Here is a 24,965-nt window from a genome sequence, read left to right as displayed (position 1 = left end):
GTTTTGGACAGAGGATGAAGTGTTGGGCTGCAATAAACATAAATAAGGATTATTTAGAATCATGCAAAGCTGCTCTAGTGGAATACAAACAAAATGTGCAGCTGGTTAGGTCTGGCTAAATAATTGCACACATTTTTATAATACTAGCGATGTAGGTTCACAGGTGATTTGTAATAGATAACAGCTACATTATTAGTACATAAAGTTACTGCATCTATTTACAAATCTAGCTACACTGTATTCCCAATAGAGTAAATTACCTTTTTTACCCAACAAAAACAGACTATGAGTGTTTACTAACCGAGTGCTGAAAACATGAAAAGGACTTCAATTCAAGCTACGAAAATTAAAGATTACAATGTGCAAATTTATGATTTTCAAATCCTAGTATTTCTCTTAAATTTATTTTCAGAAATTCTGACATTAAAGTTGAGTTCACCTGTCCTGGGTGAAAAAAAACAAAACAAAAACAAAAAACACCTGTTGCTGCGTTCATCCGCAGCAGCAGGTGGCGATAGTGAGCGCTGTTGCTGCTGTTTTGGCGCAAAGCGGAAGCTGTCATAACTGTCCCCCTCATGAAAATGAAAAGTTCAGTGCTGTTATGTGGGTTTAGCAAAGGCACCTTATTATTTACTGTCTGAAAAAAAAAAAAAAAAAAAAAAAAAAAACTCCCGTGGTTGATTTATGCGAAATATCTGACGTTAACTGAACGTGTCAGCGCTGGTTAGCGGTAGCTGCTTCAGCCATTAATGTGTTGAGGCTAGCCGGAGTAGCAGCAGACCTGGTTTAGCCTTCAATTTATGTTGTTTTCAAATGATCTGAGCAACTTTTGGACTAACCTCAGCTTTAAATGGACGAACACAAGGAGAACATTCACGGCCAGGAGGACAATGTGAAGACGTCCAGCGTGAAGGACCAGGAGAAGGTGGGTGAGCTAGCAGAATCACTGCTCCGTGTAAACGCTGTTTGCGTTGAAGTAAACTGGCTGGTGCGTTCATTGACACCAAAGACAGGCTGGTGAGAGATATGTCCCGTTGGGTTCTTTGGTGCCGACTTGATGAAAATGACTAGAAACCGCGTTACTTTTAGTTACTCTTGTATTGGAGTAATTAATACTAAAATATTTGAAGTAGACGGGAGCTACATCACAGTGTTTTGTTAATGTGAGCCCTGCAAATCGACCCCGATTCTCTTTTGCTCTGTGTACTTCATCTTGTCGTGTTGTATTTTAATTGACTGAGCTATTCTTTTTTTAAGCTAAAGAGATCGCTATTCTCGGGTTAGACCCCGTTTTCCTTCAGTGTTACTTCTTAAAGGCACATAATCAACAAGAAGTTTGCTCCAAGTTATCAGGATAGCATCGCACAGTGGGTGCTCATCCATGATGCGACTGTTGGATTGAGATCTGGTGACTGTGCAGGCCATGTGAGGTCAGAGAACTCACTGTCATGGTCAAGGAACTAGTTTCCTGTTAGAGGACAGCAGAGGCACCCAGTGTGGTCGTCTCCTGCTTCTAGGTTTGAGATGCTCTTCTGTACACTTGACCTTCCTACTCTTCTGCATGGTTGCATTAAGTTTGAACAGTCTGCCTATTTTCCTTTTACCTCCTAGAGATGGTTTTGTGGGAAAATCCCAGTAGATAGGTCTGAGTATTTCAGAAACTGCTATCTACTTTCTTTTGCAGATAATCTTATCTGATGTGTTGTTGGACTTCACTCTAAAATGATCTGTTCCTCCAAACAAACCATTGATCCATGCTCTCTGTGTTTTTGATGGCCAAATTTGTAGAGTTACATCATTTTCTGACACATAACGACCCACACGTCTCCTCCTCAGGAGAAGCCTAGCAGCAGGCTGTGTCCTGCGGGAGAATCTTCTCCTCAGGTGTCCCCGTCTCAGTCGAAGGGTGACTTCAGCCATCCGGTGTACAAAGAGATTGCTTTGGCCAATGGCCACATCAACCGCATGACGAAGGAGGAGCTTCGGATCAAGTTAGCGGAGTTAAAGCTCGACACACGGTGAGTTTTTAATAAATGTTTGAGGACCAAACACTCGTGCTTGTCCCTTAGAAGTGTTCTACCAAACAGTTTTTCTCTTGGTGTGTGCAGAGGAGTGAAGGATGTGATGAAGAAGAGATTGAAGAGCCACTATAAGAAACAGAAGCTGATGCAGACGGCGGCAGAGGGAGGCCCCACCGACACGTACTACGACTACATCTGTGTGGTGGACTTTGAAGCCACATGTGAAGAGGACAATCCTTCAGACTTCCTCCACGAAATCATTGAGTTCCCTATGGTTCTCATCAACACGCACACCTTGGAGATTGTTAGTAAAGATTGTGACTTAAATCAGGAGTTGTCTTTTGTTGTTGTTGTTTCTGTTGTTGTTAATAATGATGTTCCTCTAATGTTCTGCACAGGTGGACACCTTTCAGGAGTACGTGAAGCCTGAGCTTAACCCACAGCTCTCAGACTTCTGTGTGAAGCTGACGGGAATAACGCAGGTCGGTTGAGTTCACGTCACTATCACATTACACGTGTGGGTCATTTACTCATTTTTCTGTGTTGTGTTGGTAGAAAATGGTCGAAGAAGCAGACCCGTTCCCAGTAGTCCTGCAGCGAGTTGTGTCGTGGCTTCAGAAAAGGGAACTCGGGACAAAATACAAATACGCCATCCTGACTGACGGGTGGGTTTCACGTCAAAGCTTCTGCAGGATGTTTACTTTCTTCTCCTCACTTGGTTTACAGCGCCGTTTCTTTAACATCGTCCACAGGTCGTGGGATATGAGCAAGTTCCTCAACATCCAGTGTCGGGTCAGCCGAATCAAATATCCTCCGTTTGCAAAGAAGTGGATAAACATAAGAAAGTCATACGGAAACTTCTACAAGGTACATTTTACAGCTTTGTACAGACACGCTTACATGTTTTAGATTTTTAAAACTAATTTTAATATTAGTCAAAGATGATTTCATTTATTTAGGGGAAAAAGTTATCCCAAGCTACCTGGCTCTGTGTGGAAGAAAGAAAAAAAAGTAACTGCACCCTTATTTCATTAATCACACCCAGCTCTGATTACTGCAAGACCTGTGGAATCAAGAAATCACAAATAGAACCTGTCTGGCAAAGTGAAGCAGGCTAAAATATCTCAAATAGCAACACATCAAAGCCCAAAGGAAAAAAAAAAAAAAGCAAAAGGGAACAAATACTTTTTCACAGTACTGTATTCTTACTGTTCCAGCTCATTTCAGTCATTAAACCCTCTGCATGCCTTCCTATGTCCCGTCCATGAACCTCCTCACAGATTTGGCTATTTCTCACATGTCCTAATGTCTTCTATGATAAAAGGTCTCCACTGCTAACCAGCCATATTTTCTTCTTCCTCCTCCAGGTGCCGCGTACTCAGACGAAGCTGAGCACCATGCTGGAGAAACTCGGCCTGACGTACGAAGGTCGTCCTCACTCCGGGCTCGACGACTCACGCAACATAGCGAGGATAGCTGTCCGCATGCTGCAGGATGGCTGCCAGCTGCGCGTCAACGAGCGCATGCACGGCGGTCAGCTGCTCTCGGTTCCCAGCTCGGCGCCTGTGGAAGGAGCTCCGCCTCCACACAACCCCCGCAGCAGGGACTAGAACCATGACCACTGAAAATACTTATACTGGAGCTCAAAGTCTCCTTTTACACCAGATCTTTAAAAGTGGATCATTCCTTCATTTTCTGGGTGGAAAAGTCTGCCTCGCCACGCCTTACCGCGCTGCTGTTTCTCAACAGTATCACAGAAATATCTTTCAGTTGTCTTGTGGTGGGGAGAATTCAGTTTTTACCCTTGACAGCATAATAAAGCCTAATCTGCAGCTTCACATGAACACACATATCTACAATTTAAACTACTGTGCTAATAAAACACATAAATGCTGCTGTGCTGTTTAAGGTGCTGCACGATGACACTGCTCACCGCTTTCCTCGCAGAGAGTCGAAGAGTCGGTCCTGTGGACTCGGACAGCTCCATAAATGGACCTCTTAAAGAAAGCTGTAATTAAGGAGTTCAGCCTGTGTTGTACTGTCGTCACATGTACAGATGTCTTGATTTAATGTTTGTTTCATAAATGAGGATTTGTTTCAACTGAAATGTCTGCAGATCTGATAAGTAATGCAAATTAAATGTCTCTTTTTGTTTGCAGTTTTTCATCTTCTTCACTCTGTGTGATGCATGCTTTAGATTCAGCAAATTTTGAAGGGACAAGAGAGGCAGTCGAGTCACTTTAGAAGCTCGGCACAGGTGCCTTACAGCAGGCAAGCGTTGACAGGCTAAACCTGCTCTCAGGGCATCAGGGGCGGTATTCTATGGCAAATATTAATCAGGCTCCACAGTGCTGGGCAGCAAGCGCGGGGCCCACTAGAGGGCGTCACACCTTTATGACACCAGCATGAAGCCTGTTTCCGACTCGCTGATCAGACTTTCACACCACTGTCCTGCTGGAGGTCATTTTGTAGCTCTGGCTCTGCTCATCCTGTTCCTCTTTGCACAAAGGAGCAGATAGCGGGCTTGCTGATAGGTTCGGGGCTTTCTGCGGCCTCTTGGAAGGCTGTAGAGTAACTCTAGAGTGCATGCATATCTCCTGGAATTTCCTTCCTGCTCTTAAGACTGTGCTGCGAGATACAGCAAACCTTCTGACATCTGAACATATATATGGACTACCTGTGTGACCTCTGTAGGGTCCTGGTATCACCTCATGCTTCCAGTAGTGACACTTTGGAAACCTGGGTGTAAACTAAACACAGTGTTGTTTTAATCTAACACTTATGTGTATGTTTGCAGACCCAACTGTCTGTACTATGATCATCAAAAGAAGTGCAGACACAGCTTTCCCTCAAGGTTTCTTTGTAATTCAGCTGCTTCTATCATCAAGTCTTCCAGGCTTTGTGGCTGTGCAGCCCATTTCTCTGGTCTTTATTTATTTATAATAGGGAAAAAAGTGTTGTTGTTTTTTTACCAGAACACAAAAGATTAAACAAGACCAGCTGACATGTGTTTTTCTTGTAGTCGGGTTTATTATTGGCTGGTTGTTAAGGCGCCATGTCCAAGTGATATCTTTGGATTATTAAGTACATGTGAAATGTTAATCCTTTTAATATAGATATTTAGTTACAATTAAACACAGATTGTAGTAACGTATGCAGGTATATTGGCTTCGAGGTCATGATGGCTTCTTTCCTTCTGGACTCCTTACTTTAATACTCTAACGGTCTTTGGCAGCTTTAAAGCTTTTTTTCTGTCGTTGAAACATTTTTTGGCAACGTCAAATATATTAGTGTTTTTATTTAACAGCCGTAAAAGGAGCAGGCATGTAGGAGCAGTACGTCAGACACTTTGGCACTGTCAATAAAGTCAAAGGCGGCGATGGTTTCATCACAAACAGGTGCTGTACAGCGCTACTTTGCGGCTCATCTCCTCCAGCATGTTGCGGGCGGCTTGCTCCAGCTCGGCCAGCTCTTTAGCTTTGGCCTCCAGGATGCGCTGGTTGTCCACGTAGGAGACCTCTAACTCTGAAAACGCCACACAAAAACAAAACTGTCTTTTTTATCAGTTTAAATTTCTTGCACAAGTGGAATATTTTTTTCTTAATTTTTATATATCTGATCATACTTCAGAAACTGACTCAAGATCAGTCGGCTGGTTCGTAGCAGATTATTTCATGTGCTTCTGTGTATTTTTTTAACGGGAGAGGATCCAATAATGTAAAAAGAAACAGATCTAAACAAACAGGAAGAGAGCAAACTCCCTTCTTGTTTGTTAGAAATGCATTCATTTAAAAGAACAGAAGACAAAACTACAGAGTTATTATACATTTATCTGAACAGTGTTCACCTTTGAGTCTCTCCAGCTTTCTGCTGCTCTGATTGAGCAGCTCTATGGCCTCCTGCTGCAGTTCGTCTGCCCTCCTCTTCGCCTGCTGCACCGACTCCCCTTTAACCTCCACCTGGTCCTCCACCTCAGCGAATTTATCCTTCAGCCTCTCATTGAACTCCTGCACACACAAAAAAAACGCACTGCAGCAGGAGTGGATTCACATGCAAACCAACACGGATGCGCGCGTTTGTGAGACCTGCTCTGCTTCGTCGGCGTCCTCTTTGGCCTGCTGCGTCGTCTGCTCAGTCGACACCATTATCTCCTCCATCTCCAGGTTGTTCTGCCTCAGCAGGCCGACCTCCCTCTCCAGCTGCAGCAGGCGGCCCGTGGTGTTACTGAGCTTCAGCTCCGACTTGGCCGTCTCCGACTCCACCTGACGCACAAATGCACAGATTTATCTTGTCTTTTCTTTTTCACTTCTTCTTTTTAACTGTTCAGGGTTTGCCTCATACTCTTTCTGCTAATCCCACCATCATTAATTTCACCTGCATCTCATCCCTATTAAGCCAGAGTTTCTCCTGTGTGTTCACATGAAAGGAGTGGCGCTGGCAGCTTCTGACCAACCACAGCTAAAAAAACAGGCTAAAGTTTAGCCTGTTCAATGCCAGGAAGGAAACCCAACTATAGCATAAGATATAAGGTCACAGAACTCATATAGAATAATAAGTTATCTTTAAACATCTATATTTATTACTGATGATCATCGGGGAAAGCTAAAGACTTCAGATGCTATTAAAAATCTTTGGACCCTCCTGTGATCCACAGATCTGAGGGATGGCTATTTTCCAGAGATTTGATTGGTAAGTAGCTGGTAACTTGTTGATCCAAACTGGGTTATTTTAGTTGTAAATATTTTTTCTGAATCCAGTTCAGTTTCAGGAAGTTTTTGGAGCTCATTCAATCTTTCAAGTTTAGTTTAATTTTAGTTAAACTTGAATACCTTTTGTATCTTTATAATTTATTTTGTGGGTGGCGTTGTCAGGCATTAGTAAGTCAGTTTCCTTTACGTACATTCAACTTTTGTTTGCTATATTATTTTTATTTTTTCAAAGTTTCTAATTTAATTTGTTATTTTTTTATGTTTATTTTTAATAGCTTAGACTAAAAATGCTTTTTAAAATAAAAATATTACGTCCGAACACCCGACAGCAATAAAACATTTTTATATCACTGTGATTAAACTAAATCAAAGCTGAGCGTTTCCTGACTGAAATATTGTTTTTAAAGTCAGTTGTTACTGAAAACAAGGCAGACCGTTCTAAAACGGCAACAACGTACGACTCCATCTCTTGAACTTTGTGCTGTTTTTGTCATCCCGAAACAGTAAACGGAGTCACTGAATCAAACCGCATCATCACTGAGGTCAGCCGTACAGCGTTCAGCAGGTCCATGGTGCCCTTGGTGTTGTTCTGGGCCAACTCAATGGCGTCCATGGCGATGCTCTGAGCGCGGTCGGTCTCGTCCAGGGCAGCCTTAACTACTTCTGCGGTGTCCTTCATGTTAGACGCTTTCTCGCTGACAGACAGGGAGAAAGAAAGATGGGTTTATTTACACATTTCTGTCAGAGGCAGCCAATCAGAAGAATGTCAGTTCAAAGGGGGAGGAGCTAAAACAGCTTGTTTTTCACATTTTAAATTTGCAGTTGGCTGCTCGCTGACCGCTTCACTGACTGACCTCCTGTGTTTGAGCTCAAACTGGTAACAAGGATTTAGATTTTGACCAATCACCTGCCTCTGATGTCCTGCATTTGGCTCGTAGTCCAAGAAAATGTTTACAACAATTACAGAAGAAAGCAAAAATATTGCCACCTGTAAGACTGCAAAAAAGATTTTTTCATGTTGAATTTTTTTATCCCGTTCCTCCTGTTTTCCATCCTGTCAGTCGTCACGTGTTACCTTGCAGCCTTAGCCTCCTTCAGCAGCGACTCGGCCGCCATGACATCCTCCGCGCTCTGACTGAGGATCGTCTCCACACTGGTCAGAGTGGTGACCTTCTCCCTGATCTCGTCCGTCAGCTCCTGAAGCTTCTTGGCCGACGTCGGCATCTCCAGAGCCAAAACCTCGTTTGCCAAGGCCTCGATAACGGACGCGTCTGCTTTCTCATCTGGATAAACGCAGACCAAACATAAATGAACCGTTTTATTTTAAGAAACGTGCATAAATTTTTACACATTGTGAAGACTAGACGTGTACAGGAGAAACTCACTCATGAGAAGATCTCGAATCTCCCTGATGAGGTTGCGGAGCTGCTCGTTGCTCTGCTCCACTCTCTCTTTGCTCTGGTTGGATTTGATCAGCACCTCCAGAGCGTTCGCTTTGGCTTCGTTTGCTCGGATGTTCGCTTCCCACACCTGAGCAGAGTGTCCACACAGGTCCAGGTTACCTGTCTCACATCCACCTGCAGGTGTTCCACATTATAACACGACGACCATGTTCACTTACCATCCTGGAGAGCTCGTCTACCTCCTGCATAGCTTCTAGGATCGCCTGTTCCAGCTCATTGGCTGAATTGAGAGACGTCTGAGCGGTTGTGACAGCGCCTCCACACTCTTCTCCTCCACAGCGAGGCGCTCCATCCTCGTTGGTGCAGCCCAACCCGCCACAGGTGGAGCAGCCATCATCACCTTCAGAGGCTCCACCACAAATCTACAGAGAAAGACAGAATTACCAACAAAGGTGAACGTGTGATAGACAGATGCGATCTTCCCGTGTTCTCACCTTTTCACTTAGTGAAGACAGGCTAAATTTATCAAGCTCTTTGGACAGCTTGTCCAGCTTCTGCATGTTTCTCTGTTGTTTTCGGTCAAATTCCTTCTTCGTGCTGCTCAGTTTGTCCTCCGTGGCTTTCCGTACTGCAACTGACTGCTTGACTGTGTTGCCAGGGTCGCTCGTAGAAGCATTGGTGCGCTGCTCTGCCATCCTAGACTGCATGTGCGCAGCAGTAATAGTCTCCAGGGCACCTGGAAGCAGTAAAGTTAGGGAACAGTGAAACAGGGCTGGACGGAAATGTAGTACTGATGTACCGATTAAAACGTGCCGACTTTCTGTCTTGGCTAAGCTGTAAAGGTCTAAGAGTGAAGCTTTAGGCTGAAGCACTTGATTTCTCACCGTGTATGTTGGCGTTCTTGGCGTCGTCCACCTGCTGTCTCAGCCTCTGGACGCTCATCTCCAACTGGTTTGCCTCAACAGTCAGCACGTCTAAGTCTGCATCGGTGGCATTTGCATCACTCTGAAGAAGTTCCAAGGCTTCCTCGGTTGTGTTGAGCTTTCCATTGAGATAGGACATCACACCACTAAAAGCACAGTGAAACAATAAACACCAGTTGCTTGCTACAACCCCAAGTAAGCCTCTGTTTGGTGGTGTGCATACGTTATCTGATGCATCAGCTCCTGTATCTGCTCCAGCTTCACCGTGGCGGCGTTGCTCTCCAAGATGTCTCTGACAGCCTTGGAGTTTCTCTCGAGACTTCCAATCAACTCTTTGTACGGCGCCGTCACTCCGACAGTCTGCAGCTCGTTCACTTTGGCCTCCAGTCGGCGAGTTTGGTTGGTCAGCTCCTCGACCACGGTGTCCCAAGCCGCAAAGCACTTGTGGCAGGGTTTGCAGTCAGGGAACTCACCGTGGTAACCCCTAGCACACTCGTTGCACCGGGGGCCCGCCACGCCCTCCACACAGGTACACTGCCCTGTGGCACGATGACACTGCTCACTGGAGATCCCCCGGTGGTCGCAGTCACAAGCTAGAAACACACACAGGAAGGTGGAGACGCCAACTAAAAAAACGACTCCCAAGGGTGAAACAACCCAAATGTTTAATTAATAACAGTTTTTTGTTGTTTGTGTTTGTATATCAAGTTTTATATTCTGTATTTGTTGTAGTTTTAATGCAGTACTGAAGCAGATTTAATGCGATAGGGACTTAAATAAAGGTAAAAACATAGCAGTGTTTCTTTCTGCACTGTTCCTGCTGGTGTTAAAGGGCGAGAGGCAGGGCAGACTCAAATCATGTCACCAATCTGTTGCAGTTAACCAATGGCAGTTAACCTTACATAGAGAAACCGATGCAGACACGAGGAGGACGCAACCTTCCCAGGACCTTCTTGCTGAGTGTTTAGAACTAACCTTCAACTTTAAGTTTTATAATGTCAGAACAATAAAAACAGTAAAAACATGTAAGTTACGCGCAGCCCTCATAATCCAAAAAAAACATCTTCAAGTTTTTGTCTCCTTGGGAAGTAAGTCACTTAAAGTTTATTTAACCTCAAATGGTTTCAGTAAATAAACTTGGACATGAATATGACCTCGAAGGTCAGGTTTCGGTCGCTCCATGGGGGGAAAAAAAAGGAATATCACGTGTCAGAAAGAAGGAAAAAACAGTCTGACAGATATTCCCCATCAGTGTTCCTGTACTTAGAACATAGAGAACATATCAAATGTCTAAACTGAGACATTTGATTATTTCATGAAACATTTGATGGCAGTATGTCTCAGAGAAAAAGGGAGCAAAAAAAAATGCTTGAGGAGCATTTTTGCAACCAATTCACTTTAAAAAGAACTAGTGCTGTCAGCGTTAATCTCCTTAATCTTGCCGTGCAGCCCCACGCACGAGGCGATCCGCGCTAACTCGCTAACGGACATTTGCCGCGTTAATGCGGTTATGCCGTTACCATAATTTTAATGAGATTAACGCTGACAAAAAAGAACATCTTAGAGACAGACAGAGGTTCACCAATCTGCAAAAAAACTGTCTACAAATTGTCCGACAATTTTACAATAACATTCCTCAAGGTAAAATCATGACGACTTTGAATATCTTGTCATCTACAGTTTATGTCATAACAACATCAGAAGATTTAAAAAATCAGGAGAAATCTCTGTGCGCAAGAGACAAGACCAAAAATCACTGGATTGTGGTGTTCAGGCCCTCAGACAGCACTGCATTAAAAAACAGACATGATTCTGTCATTACTGAGATCACTGCATGAGCACAGTTCTCTGTGCCATCTATAAATCCAGCCTCTGTGATGCAAAGAAGAAGCCACATGTGCGCATGATCCAGAAACACCGCTGTCTTCTCTGAGTAAAAGTGGAAAGCTGAGGTCAGACGAACTGAAATTTTAAATTCTTTCTTGGACTAAAGAGGAGAGGGATCATACAGCTTGATATCAATGCTCAGTTTGAAGTCTGGAATTTGTAATCAAGAAAAAAAAACTAAGAAGAAGACTGAGGACTGCTGAGCAGCTGGAATCCTCCCTCAGATGAGAACTGCTGGTTTGCTCAGTTCCCAGACGTTTGTGGACTGTTGTAAAAAGAAGAGGGGATGCTTTGAAATTGTACATTTTTTCAGTTTAAACATGTGGTATGTTTTTCAATATTCTACTGTGTATAAATGAGATTTTCTGGTTTTTATTTTTATTTTATGCAGTGAGCGTCCAAACCTTTTGGGGTTATATTTGTGTGATTTATGCAACAGAAGGTGAGGCTCTGGTTTAATGAGGTTGAATTGTTACATCTTTCTGCAGAAACACAGTCATGGATGAATGTAAATGGTGATTATTGGTTACTAATTGAGAAAAGCTACACTACTATTATATTAAAAAGACATTTTAACCGCTGACACTTGTAAATCTGAGGCGTTTTTTTTTTATCTGCATACAACATATACATATAACACTCCTCACTGAGGAGGCCACAGTGTTCCTGTAAATTGGTGCATTATTTCATCATCTGTGCAGAAAGGAGGTGAAGTCCAGCTGCTTTCAAGGCTTAAAAGACCATCAGAGAATTCAATGGGAATATTTCATATTCCTGTTTCCTCTGTGTGTTTGTCCGTGGCGAAAATGGGAAGCCTGGGAATTCTGGAGAACATCTGTTTCTCATGAGAAGAGGTCATTCCCAGATCCAGCTGCCCCTGCTGCTCTCTCTTTCTCTGAGGGTGAGCCAGCTACTGTGGGACACTTTACTGCAGATCGATTCTTCAGCAGTTTGTTTCGCAGACAAAAAAAATTTTCAGGATCCAAAAACAAAGCTGAGCGCCAACCCGGCTGACTGAGTGCTACCGACACGTAACTGCTGTCGGAGTAAGCCGAATCATCTGGGAACCATTTCAAAGCTATCGCTGCTGGTCTCCCACTGAGTCACAAGAATAACATCCTGTGAGAACATGAATACTAAGATCCAACCACAAGGACACATCAGGAAGTATTAGAATAGTGATGGTTTAGCTCCAACGTGCTGAAATAGAAGTGAGGGTATTGCTGGTGCTCAGCGTAAGACTGAAGGTCTGCAGTGTGAAGACAATACTGATAAAAATAAAAACAAGGCCACAGTGGCATGTCCTTCTTAACTCCTTCCCTATTCAGGGTCTCAGAGGGGCTGGAGCCTCATTAAGTTTCCCTTTCTGTGGCGCAGAAGGCAAAAAGGCTGCTAGAAAGTTATATAAGCTTGTGAGATGTTTAGAGCTACAAAAACTTCACAAAAGGCAAAGGAAAAATAAGCACCGTACCATCAGACCGTACGTACCACCTGGGGGCGGCAAAAACAAGCTGATATGATGAATTTCGGAGTAGTTTCTAGACTAGATGCTGCTTCAGGGTGCCGCTAACCTCCGAATATTTGTCTGCTTCACCATGAAATACTTCATTGTGTTCATCGGGTAGTTTTTTACTGCACTTGTGTCCCACACAGGTTTACTTGAAACAAACTCCAGAATCTTTGGAAGAATCTGTTTTTCACAGCTCAGTCTTGAGCTCAGTCTCAACACATTAAACCACTTTTAAAAAACGATTTCTTCCTGCTTGCTTTCACGACTAATTGAGCAGGGTAGCCTGCCGTTTATCTTACTCACTTTGTTTTTATTTGATCTTAACATATATTCATTGTTGATTTAGTGACTGTATATCATATATATATTTTGTATAATCCCTACAGCACTTTGGTCCACTGAGGGTGTTTTTCTTTTTAATGGGCTTTAGAAACAAACGTTTTTGACACAAGTTCATCTAAGTTGCACAGGCAGGTTTTTGAAGTTGGAGCCCTTTGATCTGTCCATGTCCCAGGCTATTTTACCCAACCAACACAGCCCCATATCTGCAATCCTGTCTCCAAATTACCCCCACTTCCAAGAATTCTTGAGAAAGTGGTTATAAAGCAGCTCGTAGAGGTAATGAAAGACAACAACCTCTCTGGCAGTACAGAAACCGCTTTACTTTGGCTTCAATTTCAGGTAATCTTACTGTTCTTATTTTAACTGGTGAAGTCAGAGAGGAAAGACTGACATGGTTCGGACATGTGCAGAGGAGGGATAGTAGACATATTGGTGCTGCCAGGGAGGAGGAAATGAGCCTCAGAGGAGATTCATGAATGTGGTGAAGGTTGGTGTGACAGAAGGAGATGGTAGAAACAGGGTGAGATGGAGGAAGGTGATCCACCATGGTGACCTCTAAAGTAAGGAGGAGCAGAAACAGGAGGATAAAGCTTTTACTAGGCCTTACTACAGCATTTGATAGTTGACCGTAGCATTTCCCTCAAGAGACTTAGGAATGAGGCTGACCAAAGCAGAAAGGCACTCAAATGGGTCTCATCCTACTTCTACTTCACCTGTAGAGTATTCAGAGTCACTGCGGTCAACTTTATTTCATCAGCTGATCTAATAAGATGTGGAGTCCCACAGGGCTCGGTTCTTGGACCTACTTGTTTAGTTTCCATCTGTTGTTAGTTGATATTATGCCTGTTAAATGTCTCGTTCAGGAAAAGCACATAAAAACAGAGCCTCTCCATTCTTCCCACGTTGCCATTAAAAACAAGAGGACTTCCAATTTCTTACAACTGATAAAATGTGTCTTTATTGTTCCTGATCATATTTCTAATAGTGCCGCTGTCCATCTTAAACAACTAAAAACCGACCACCAGCAAGCTACTCAACACCTGAGCATTACTTTGAACATGTCAGTGTCTACCAGCAGTCAAAAGACTTTTACACTGAATTTTAGTTAATACAGTCAAGTTTTTCTTTTAAAAAACGAGACATAGTTTCTACATTTTCCCTGTAATTTACTGAAATATCCTTTTACATTTTACAATGGGCTCTTTACGTTTGTATAAAATTCTGAGTAAAGAAATATGTTGGTGGGTCAGACTCACTAAGTAACCGGGATTATTTTAGTAGTAATTAATTTCTCCTGTGCTCAGTTTGTCTCACCTGTTACCCTGTTGGTATTCTTGCTATATGCATCCACCCCCCTGTTTCCCACAGCCAGCTGCCAGATAGTCTTGTTCTCACTGACATGAAACTTTCCAGGGATATCCCAGAGTTCCTGATGGTTTCTTGTTTGCATTTTTCTGTCATATTTAAAGTAGTTCACCGAGTTCTTTCTTGTATACTCCCTAGCAGACTGGCTGACCTTCAAATGTTTGACTCTCTGGTCCTGCATTTGGGTGGTGGTGATATCTTACCATAACATTTGACCTCTGGATTCCCCCAGAAGAGCTCTTTGCACTCCCGGCACATCCGGCCACCAAAACCGGGCTTGCACATGCATTGTCCTGTAACCTGCAGGCAGCGCAAAAAACACAGCGATCAGGTCAGAGCGTTCAATAAACTTCAAAGCTCTTCTCTCCGATGCAGACACAATAAAGCTTTGAAGTTTGGCAGAATTTGTTCCTGCCAGGAAAGAAAATTCCTGTGTCATTCCACAGTGTATTCAGAGACTTCCTTCCTCCGATGGAATGAAGCCAGTAAACACAGAAAGCTGAAAGTTTCGTGTGAGTGAGTGTCATCAGTTCTTTACATGTGAGAGGAGAGAAGCAGGTCCTAAACAGCTGGAGTCCATATACAGTATCAAAAACTACTTGAAGTTGTTGGGATGGTCACACCCTACGGTGTGGGGGTTTGGGAAAACCAATCCCCAACACTATGTAAGAGAAAGTTTGGAAACAGCAGCTCATAGATGGACAGGATTTTGTGGTTCATTTCAGATCGTGTTCAGAGAGAGTTAACTGGAGTAGCTGCTGAGACGATGGTGCGGGGGTTTCATTACTTAATTAACTGGAGTTTAGATTTTTTGTTCTCCTGAAATGTCAATACTGTCCTTGGATACATATCCACATGTTTCCGTCCACACTGTTTGCTCCGGTTCTTTTCCCAACTGTTACTATAAATACCCATTCGTATATCTTTATACATACATCCAGCCTGGCAGATACAGGAAAAATCTGAGCAGGGAAACCATTCATCTGGCATTGACCTGCTTGGTATGGATAATCCTACCAGAAATAAAAATTTCTAGTGGTATTTGTGCTCCAGGTGGCTCACACCAAGCAAGTTTTAGATTTCATCACCTAAAATGTCTCTAAAAGTTAAAAGGCTTACCCAAAAGTTACTGCATGATAGTGTTAAAGGACAAAATATGGTTATAAACACAGTCTGCCTCACCTCATTGCAGGAGGATTTGAACGAGTGGACAGGATCGCAGTCGCAGCGCTGGCAGCCCGTCCCGCTGGTGAGGTTCCACGTATCTGGAGCGCAGCGGTCGCAGTGCTGACCGACCACGTTGGGCTGGCAGGGACACTGGCCACTGCGCTGGTCGCACTGACAGTCATCGGGGGACGAACAGGCATAAGGAATCGTCCCTACTGAATAACACGTGCACTCTGCGGAGTGAAGAAAGAAAGAAACAAGAAAGATGCACCGCAGAATTATGGGAAATTTACTGGCTAGATGGATATTTGAGATCTGTCTATGTTTGTTAACATAGACTAGCTGCTTTTACAGCAAGAAATCAGCAAGTGTTTGTAGTCAAGTCGCCAACTTTAAAATTACAAGTGACCAAAGCAATCATGAGGAGGATTTGGTGCAGCACCTTCTTTGTCCAATATCCAATTCGCTATTTTGGATGTGACGAATTCTCAAGCAATGCTCGCAATATGTCACACAAGAAACCACAACAGACTCCAATTTTAAAACGTCCACCTTTACATTTTGACATAAATTCTCTGGTAAATTGAACTTCTGCGGATTTAACTATTCCAACAGTCTGGGTCCAGTTTAGCTGCTTTTGACTGCTCCTTTGTCACAGGGGGTTGCTACCTGATCCAACCACAAAGGGGATTTGAGGCTCTGGCTAGAATCAAATCAGCAACCTTCTCGTTACCAAGTAAATATGCTAACCACTCTACCATTAGGTCCAAATGTATTCATGATGATCACTTTTGGATACACAAAAAGAAGATGGCAACGATCCAAATGCTAAACTCAGAAAAAAGGTCGTCCACAATCCAATGGCAGACACTACTTTGACTGTGTCTATCTTTTAAATACAGTCTATAGCACAGGTGTCGAACTCCAAGCCTCGAGGGCCGGTGTCCTGCAGGTTTTAGATGTGTCCTTGATCCAACACAGCTGATTTAAATGGCTAAATTACCTCCTCAACATTTCTCAAAGTTCTCCAGAAGCCTGGTCATGAACTAATCATTTGATTCAGGTGTGTTGACCCAGGGTGATATCTAAAACCTGCAGGACACCGGCCCTCGAGGCCTGGAGTTCAACGCCCCTGGTCTATAGCTGGCACTGAGCTTACATGAAGTGGGGGACAACATTTTTTCGTCCCAAATGGTCAGACTAACTTAGATAAAGTAAAAGCAAACGGCCATACGGTACCCAAATTAGGACGACATCTTGCCAATTTACTGATACAACTACTACAAAAGTCAGAGGTCACTGTAATCACATGCACCAAGACTGGGAGGATGTGTACTGGCCTCCTTCTGGCTGTGGCTACAATTATTTAGCAGGAAAGTGAAACCGGCATTACACACAGGAAGCACTAACAAATATATTTTTGGATAACAATAAATATGATGAATCATGTTCAGCTGTACTCACTCCTGCAGCTCTGTGTGGTAGCATTGCCATAGTAACCCAGTTTGCAGTGCTGGCACCCGTCGCCCTGGGTGTGGTACAGGCATTTGAGACAGGCGCCGGTGCGAGCATCGCAGGAGTCCAGGTCGTGCATGTCGATGTTGTTGTTGCACTGGCAGGGCATGCAGCGCCCACCGGGCACCAGAGGATTCCCAAAGTAACCCGGGGCACACTCGTCGCACCTGACACCTGGAAGGGATGCAGGAGACAAGTCAGCTGGTATGGTATCGTACATGAGACCTCAAGTTTGTTGCTTTTCTTTTCCTCTTGAATCTAAAGATTGAGGTCTGGCACGCTAATTACAGACTACTGAAGTGTGTTTGTACTTGTGATGAGCGTGTGACGTGAAGACATGTTGACAAAAACTGCACCTGAGCCCCGCTTACATAAAAACAAATCTGTGAAGTGTTGTGTTTACATGCCTTTGTATCCGCGGCCGCACACACACACCAGCTGATTGGTATTAGGCAGAAGGTAACAGCTGTCCGCAAACTGGCGTCTGCTGCGTGGCCCATCAGGACACATACAAGGGCGACAGTATCCGCCTGAACCCAGCTCTGGGTCACCATGGTAACCGCTCAAACACCTGGTAGCAGAAGAAAAGGTGTTAATGGATCCTTCAGTTTAGATCTGGAAGGAAAAGGCTAGTAAAAATCAACTGTTTCTGAGAGACACCTGAGTACTGAAGAAATGTCTGCCCAAACTGCAACGTCCCATATAGCTGCATTCATATAATTTTGCCTTAAAATTACATCAGATAGACTCAGTTCAACACAGGAGAGAAGGAGCTGGGTTTGGATGGGTTGCAAAGCGGCTTGCAGATCCACAACTCCAGCACTGTGCAGTTTTCCTCAGACAACTTAATAATAATAATAATAATAATAATGATAATAATAATAATAATAATCTTTATAAGCCTCTTTCTGCTGCTCAAAAACTAAATAAATAATATAAAATAAAAATGTTGCCATCCATAACTGAACATTTTGATTTATTAACTAGAAATTTCAGGATTTCTTTATTTTCAGGTCATTTTCTCAGAAGTTTGAGTTAATAGGCCAAATTCTTGAGATAACAACCTGAAACTTTAAATTATGAACGGCAAAAAAAGGAAATGGAAGTTTTATTTGACGTGTCTTCATCACTAGCAGTGTTACGCAAGAAAAAAACCCAAATGAAACGTTTATTCTTTTATTTTCAACCCTGTAATGCCAAGTGTGTCATATTTGATGCGTAAGATTTTGTGAGTTTTTTAAGATTTCTGCATGATTGGAGTGTTTTTTTCCCTAAAAAAACGGAATAAAATGCACAATTAACTTTTCTAAGCAATGAAACTGCACAAGAATATATAAATTTCATTTCTAGAAAATAGTCTCTGTAAGAAGGTTCAATAAACACTCACTAATAACAGTGTTTATAACCCATAAACACGGTCAAATTGAATTTTCTGGTAATTCTTTAATGGTTCAGGGTTTACAGGGATAAATGACAGAAAACTGAATTAACTGAGGAAGTCAGGTTTTTTGTCCTGTTCTTTTTGTAACTGATGCTTGTGCTTATTGTTCTCATCTTTAATTCAAATTTGACAAATACTGTGGGCTAAGAAATGCTATCTTCTGCTGTCCTTATATGTTGCCACCTTTTTTTTTTTAGACATCTACACTCCTTTCCACACATTGGGGTTTAATGGTTAAATCTCCCTTTTTCCTTGACCAAGGAAATGAGTTTTGAGGCCCTTGAAAAGCTATTATACTAATTATTTTATGTTGAATCTCTATAATATCTGTCTCTACCTCACTAGTATTAGCAGATTTAAGCTACCACCACTGCATCTACATTCACATCCTCACCTCTCGCAGTGGTGTCCGGTGGTGAAGTCTCTGCAGCCCTGACACTCTCCAGTCTGAGGGTGGCAGTACTCGCTGTGGCCGTTACACTGGCACGGTCGGCAATGAGGGAAGCCCCAGAAGCCCGGCAGGCAGTGTGAACACTGGCGACCCGTGGCCCCTGAAACACACTCGCAGTGGCCGGTGGCCTCGTGGCACAAGGGGCTGACAGAGCCCAGAGGGTCACAGTTACAAGCTGTGGGGGTGAAGGGATTAGGATTAAAGAAAACATTTAAACTGAAGATGAACACGTCGGCATTGAACTTCAGCTGCACTCACGTCTGCAGCCGGCGGGGCCGAACAGGAAGGTAGCCGGGGCGCAACGGTCGCAGTTCCTGCCTGCGATGTTGTGTCGGCACTGGCACTGACCGCCACTGGGGTCACACAGGGAGCTGAGTGAACCCTGAGGGTCACACTGGCAAGCTGAGGGATGAGATTGGAGGGGAAAGGTGATGAGAGTGGAAGCAGGAACAATTTTTAACATCTTCAGATTCTGAAGATGAACTACACACCCATGGCTCCTTTGTGCAGCAAGGCAGAGGCACTGAAGATGTACTGTTTACAGATGTCGGTCATGGGGCTCTTTATGATGCTCTGGCTGTTCTCCAGACATCGATAGCGCTGGAACGTATCCCATGCTTGCTCTCCCACGTCTCCGTGGAACATTTCTAGCTCTCTGACACGGGGCATCAGCACCACCTTTAAAAACAGAGAAGAGCGTAAGGAGCTACTGAGGGCCACTATGGACCAACAGTTGGAGCTTTCACTGGCTTGGAAGGACATGAAATGTTCCTAAAGCAACTGCTTTAGAAAATGAGTGTCCGTGGTCTTAAGTTTTTACATTTCAAGAGAGCCGTACGATCTGAGCAGGACAGGTCCTGGAGTACAGGCAGGACCTGTCTGAACAGGTGTGTGTTTGTGTGCAAAGCCACATACCGAATCGATGAGTGTGTACGGGTTCTGGACGGTGCTGACTGACGAGTAGAGAGGCAGATTGAGTTGGATCGTGTAGTTCAGCCCTTTCTCAAAACACACCGGCCTCACCAGCAACACATGTCTGAAACACACACACAGAGTTAGTTTATGTGTCTGTGTGAGCATGTTCAGTGTACAGTAAATGAATGTTTTACCTGGATCCAGGTGGAAGAGAGATCGACTGCTGGTCTCCGCTCTGGAAAGAGTTACTGCAGTGACTGGAGTAGTTTGGAGGGTTGAAGACGGGGCGCTGCACTTGGATGTTCACCTCCTCCCATTGCTCCGGTAGCTGTCGACAAACAAACATACATGTGGTATTCCTTCATCGTTCCTCCGTCTTTGTTTCTGTTTGAGTGTATTTATTCAAATAAACTGTCCATAGGCTACCCTGTGTCACATGTTTCATGAAAAAGAGATAGTTGGCATTCAGGCAAAGTTTTTCCCAATCTTCTGTCCAACTTTGGTGAATGAATTATTGCCCTAGTTTCTTGTTCTTAGCTAACAGGAGAGGTACCCGGTGTGGTCTTCTGCTGCTGTAGTATTCAGACATGCTCTTCTGCATACTTTGGTTGTAACGAGTGTTTTTTTTAAGTTACTGTTGCCTTCGACTTGAAACAGTCTGGCAATCCTCCTCTGAGAACTGCCGCTCACTGGATGTTTCCTCTTACTCGGACCGTTCTCTGTAAACTCTAGAGATGGCTGTGCAGTGTACTGCTGATCTCAGTAGATCGACAGTTTGTGAAATACTCTGAGAAGCTCGTCTGGCACCAACAACCATGTCATGTTGAAAGTAACTTAAATTTGAGCTTCAGCAGGTCATCTCGAGCACATGCCTGAATGCACTGAGTTGCTGCCATGTGATTGGCTGATTAGATATTTCTCTAAACAATGGTATTCCAGTTGGCAAACAGCTGTCACATACTTCATATTTATCAACACTTATTGATGAACTAGATAACTCAGGGTTTATGTAGAGAATATTTTCATTTAATTAATGACGGAAAGGACAGGAGATTGACGTTTGCACGAGTTTTCTGCCTGTTTGTCTGCCTGCTCAAAAGATTACGCAAAAATATTCGACCAAACTTTAGGAAAATGTTCAGTAAAGAAAGAAACCATAAAAAGTTAGTGACAAAGGTTCTTTCAAAACGCCATGGAGCAATAACCGACTCTGAAATATGCAAATCATTTGTGTTACCTGTGGCTCATAGCGTATAAGGATGTCATAGTCCATGGACTCGGGAATATTGTCGATGCTGAACTCTAGATAGGTTCCTTCTGGCACATTAACGAAGCCCATACCAGTCCACGTAGGACTCCGACCTTCAGGATAGGGCCGAGGTACCAGCGTCACGCCCTGATGGGGAAACAAACGTTCACAAATCTGGAGGGAAAAAAAAGCACCACAAGCCGATGTGAACACACTCACAGGGCCGCGCTTGGCGTCCTCTGCCTCGTATATGTAGTGATCCAGAGCCATGAAGTAGTAGCCGGACTCGACCTGATCGCAGCGGCGCCCGAACATGTGCTCCCTGCACACACACTGTCCTGTGTGAGGATCGCAGCTGTGGAGAGATGGCAGGTCGGAAAAAGAAAGACAAAGTTTTACACATCCACATGCTTAAACTATTTTTTTCCTTGTTTATAATTTAATGAAAATGGTGAGATCTTCCATTAATTTCATTGCTTCCTGTTAGACATCTTTCTTCTTTAGAGGCAAAACAGCTGCACATCTTTCTGCAGGAGCTGTTCTATTTAATGGTCAATGGTAATCTCTTCTTGCCTCCATGTACAAATGTAAAATGTATTTTAATAAAAAATAACTAATATAGAAACATGCATCTGTCTAGCATAGACCTTCACTTTGGTTAAGAAGTGGCCTGAGTCACATGCAAACAGAAACTTCTGGAGGTGAAAATATGCAACCATAAACTGCAGTTCCTAACCTGGCCACTTGAGGCTGTCTTAAAAAACAAGCCAATCCCAAAGACACAAAACGCTTTACTTTACAGCAGTGAAAAAGCCTGTTTGCAGACTTATATGAAAACTGCTTTATTGGACATTTTTCCAAAAATTAAGGGTCATTTTATGCTCAAAACATTTTTGTGATGAAGGAAACATTTGGTCAGCTGGCATGAAATGACCCACTTACCTGTCATATTACTAAAACTAAACACAGATGTTTTTAATATCATTAATTACACCTACTCATTGTTGACAGCCCCGCCCTGGTCACAGTCACATGGTCTGCAGCCATCCATGTCATTGGACAGACCCCAATGCTGTGGCTGTAAAAGCAGAAAGCAGATGTTTATGAGTAATAAGCGCACTAAGGCAGAGAGGAAAGTATCCAGAGTGAGCGTGGATCCGTACCCGACACTGATCACAGTTGTGTCCTTCGACGAGGCGTTTGCAGAAGCAGCGTCCTGTGTCTGAATCACACGGCTTTCCTCCTGGCAGCATTCCCAGCGGATTACAGGTACAAGCTGCCAAAACGCAAAACGAAGCAACAGGATAAACTGCATCAGCCTGTCTGACTGTAGTTACTGTATGTTTATCTATACTGAGTATGTTTGTGTCTATTTTCATTTGAAGTTCTGTGGTATTACTATGATATTTTATTATTATTGTCTTCCTCGAACCAAATCACTTCAATTTTTTTATCCTAAAATTCCACAAATGTACATATTAACATGCTGAAATTAGGGTATATTTAATATACTATGATCTATTTGAATTTTAAAATGTAGAGGGACTTCTCTATAGATTATACAGGAAGTAAGAACTTTGTGCTGCATTATTATTTGCACAGCGGATGGATTCACATGTGTGATTTGGCTGATTTTGCACAGGATGCCCTTCCTGATCTAACCTCCCATTCATCTGGATCTGGGACCATCGACATATTTAGAGTTTTCACCAACATACCAACAACCTTAACCTTAGTTTAAGGTTTGCTCGGTTTTTCAGGCTTTAATTACGAATTAACTCACTTTATTTTGTAGCATTTTGTTTCCATCTCCTTGTGTTAACCTTTGCTTTAATATGATTTCATAAGAAAGCGTATAATCTGACTTACGCAGGCAGCCATGTGGCCCTTGTCCCAGCCCGTAGTGTCCTTGTCTGCAGTGGTCGCAGCGCTCTCCTTCCACATTGGCTTTGCACCGACACTGACCTGAGATCAGCCCGGCAATCACATTTGTCCTCGGGTCACACAGGCCACCCTCCAGAGAACCGGAAGGCTCGCAGTTACAGGCTAGAGAGAAGAAAAAGACATTAAAGAGATTAAAAAAGGAATGGACACCAGTTAGTGCACCAGGAAAACATTCAGCGCCTTAATACACAGTATAAGGCTCAATATGCCAAAGATATCAAAAATATATCATATGTAGCAGGATGTAGTTTGTAGCATCACTTCTGATATCACTAAGGACAATTTAGTAGATTTTTTGCAGCTTATTCCAAACTTACAAATTCTTTACTCTGATTTTATAACAGATGTTTTCATGTTTTCTCTCATGATAGACTGAACTGCGGTTGCGTAGCAGTGACCTACGTTCACAGACGTTTGGGTCCCTCAGGTTTCTGCTGGGGTGCTGGTAGAAGAACGGCGCGCACTGCTCGCACTGTCGGCCCAGCGTGTTGTGCTGACAGTCGTCACACACGCCTCCGCTCACGTTGCCGGACGCCACGTACACGGCCAGGTCAAAGTGGCACGACGTGGAGTGCTGGTTACACTCACACTCTGAGAAAGAAGGAAAGTGAAACGTAGACTTTGAGTTTTCTTTGAAAACAGAAGAGCACATTTCCTGTTCACATTTTCAGTGTTTTCATAACTTTACTACCAATTAAAAAGTTTACATCCATCCATCCATCCATCCATCCATTCGCTTCCGCTTATCCTTTTCAGGGTCGCGGGGGGCGCTGGAGCCTATCCCAGCTGTCATAGGGCGAGAGGCGGGGTACACCCTGGACAGGTCGCCAGTCTGTCGCAGGGCCAACACACAGGGACAGACAACCATTCACTCGCACATTCAAACTTAGTGGCAATTTGGATTATCCAATTAACCTATCCCCACAAGTTGCATGTCTTTGGACGGTGGGAGGAAGCCGGAGTACCCGGAGAGAACCCACGCAAACACGGGGAGAACATGCAAACTCCACACAGAAAGACCCCAGCCTGATGATGGAATTGAACTCAGGACCTTCTTGCTGTGCAGCATTTGGGGCGATCGTGGCTCAAGAGTTGGGAGTTCGTCTTGCAATCGGAAGGTTGCCGGTTCGAGCCCGGCTCCGACAGTCTCGGTCGTTGTGTCCTTGGGCAAGACACTTCACCCGTTGCCTACTGGTGGTGGTCAGAGGGCCCGGTGGTGCCAGTGTCCGGCACCCTCGCCTCTGTCAGTGCACCCCAGGGTGGCTGTGGCTACAATGTAGCTTGCCATCACCAGTGTGTGTGTGAATGTGTGTGTGAATGGGTAAAAAGTTTACATTCAATTAAAATACGCAAACCATTTTTTACCCCTGGAAGTTTCACTGCTTCCTTTATGATTAAAACATTATCCTACACATATCAATTAAGCGTTCTTTGACTGTCAGTCTCCCTGTTCGCTGTCAGTACTGTCATCATGTTTGTGGAGATCTTACTCTGAGTTTAAAGAGCTGAGAGCTGTAGACAGACTTTTCCATGTTTGTGTTCTTACTCTTGCAGGCGTGGGTGTTTCGTCCCTCAGCAGGCCTCCAAGGCAAATCGTGATAAAAGTCTTGGCAGCGCTCGCAGTTCAAACCCTCAGTGTTGTGATTGCACATGCACCGGCCGTGGACCTACACACACACGCACACACACGCACGCACACATATACAGTAATAGCTTATTACTGATTTAACCACCACAAATGTCTGATAGCCAAATATATTTGTTAATATCAGTTTATTAAAATATACGAAGCTGAATCAGGTTTCTTCAGCACTGAAGTGCTTTTTTAACATTTCAGGCTTGACAAAATTATTATAGCCTGGTTCTACTGGAGGTTTCTTCCTCCTAAAAGGGAGTTTTTCTTTCCCACTGTTGTCAAAGCACTTGCTTGTAGGGGCTCATCTAATTGCTCGGGTTTACTCTGTTTTCCTAGCCGTATTTTATGGTCTTTAGCACACAATATAAAGTGCCTTGAGGCAACTGTTGTTGTGCTTAAAAGAAATGAATTGAATTCACACACCTTCCTCGCATCATCTCATCCCCAGTGGTAAGATTTCTAAGAAAAGTCAGAATTCTGAAATTAA

General features: G+C 43.6%; 2 protein-coding genes across 2 annotated transcripts in view; one reads left to right on the top strand and one right to left on the bottom strand.

Moving 5' to 3' along the window:
- Window positions 1-519: 519 nt before the first annotated feature.
- eri1 (exoribonuclease 1) lies at window positions 520-4,179 on the top strand. Its single transcript, XM_026148236.2, has 7 exons — window positions 520-925; window positions 1,837-2,018; window positions 2,109-2,325; window positions 2,420-2,503; window positions 2,577-2,686; window positions 2,774-2,888; window positions 3,389-4,179. Exons 1-7 carry the CDS (start codon window positions 851-853, stop codon window positions 3,629-3,631), a joined length of 1,026 nt encoding a protein of 341 aa, XP_026004021.1. The 5' UTR covers window positions 520-850; the 3' UTR covers window positions 3,632-4,179.
- Window positions 4,180-5,031: 852 nt separating this feature from the next.
- Window positions 5,032-24,965, bottom strand: part of lamb1b (laminin, beta 1b) — a 31,389-nt gene continuing 11,455 nt past the window's right edge. The window contains exons 8-33 of the mRNA XM_026147046.2: window positions 24,389-24,509; window positions 23,245-23,433; window positions 22,768-22,944; window positions 22,062-22,174; window positions 21,897-21,976; window positions 21,118-21,253; window positions 20,887-21,045; window positions 19,844-19,977; window positions 19,650-19,770; window positions 19,226-19,412; window positions 18,993-19,136; window positions 18,678-18,909; window positions 17,250-17,413; window positions 16,792-17,016; window positions 15,343-15,560; window positions 14,364-14,460; window positions 9,280-9,649; window positions 9,018-9,202; window positions 8,628-8,869; window positions 8,352-8,555; window positions 8,116-8,260; window positions 7,806-8,013; window positions 7,284-7,425; window positions 6,107-6,283; window positions 5,869-6,028; window positions 5,032-5,546 (exon numbers count right to left, since the gene is read on the bottom strand). Coding sequence (XP_026002831.2) covers window positions 5,410-5,546; window positions 5,869-6,028; window positions 6,107-6,283; window positions 7,284-7,425; window positions 7,806-8,013; window positions 8,116-8,260; window positions 8,352-8,555; window positions 8,628-8,869; window positions 9,018-9,202; window positions 9,280-9,649; window positions 14,364-14,460; window positions 15,343-15,560; window positions 16,792-17,016; window positions 17,250-17,413; window positions 18,678-18,909; window positions 18,993-19,136; window positions 19,226-19,412; window positions 19,650-19,770; window positions 19,844-19,977; window positions 20,887-21,045; window positions 21,118-21,253; window positions 21,897-21,976; window positions 22,062-22,174; window positions 22,768-22,944; window positions 23,245-23,433; window positions 24,389-24,509 — 4,467 coding nt within the window. The 3' untranslated portion in view covers window positions 5,032-5,409. The remainder of the gene's footprint in view (window positions 5,547-5,868; window positions 6,029-6,106; window positions 6,284-7,283; window positions 7,426-7,805; window positions 8,014-8,115; window positions 8,261-8,351; window positions 8,556-8,627; window positions 8,870-9,017; window positions 9,203-9,279; window positions 9,650-14,363; window positions 14,461-15,342; window positions 15,561-16,791; window positions 17,017-17,249; window positions 17,414-18,677; window positions 18,910-18,992; window positions 19,137-19,225; window positions 19,413-19,649; window positions 19,771-19,843; window positions 19,978-20,886; window positions 21,046-21,117; window positions 21,254-21,896; window positions 21,977-22,061; window positions 22,175-22,767; window positions 22,945-23,244; window positions 23,434-24,388; window positions 24,510-24,965) is intronic.

The sequence above is a fragment of the Astatotilapia calliptera genome, chromosome 17 (assembly GCF_964374335.1).
Source record: "Astatotilapia calliptera chromosome 17, fAstCal68.1, whole genome shotgun sequence".
Lineage (NCBI taxonomy): Eukaryota > Metazoa > Chordata > Actinopteri > Cichliformes > Cichlidae > Astatotilapia > Astatotilapia calliptera.
This window is presented reverse-complemented; position numbering and strand designations above follow the sequence as displayed.

Excerpts from the sequence above, each read along its gene's own strand:
- eri1 (XM_026148236.2), top strand. The coding sequence starts at position 851 with ATGGACGAACACAAGGAGAACATTCACGGCCAGGAGGACAATGTGAAG. Across the intron at positions 926-1,836 it reads GCGTGAAGGACCAGGAGAAG|GAGAAGCCTAGCAGCAGGCT; the intron begins GTGGGTGAGCTA and ends TCTCCTCCTCAG. Across the intron at positions 2,889-3,388 it reads CATACGGAAACTTCTACAAG|GTGCCGCGTACTCAGACGAA; the intron begins GTACATTTTACA and ends TTCCTCCTCCAG.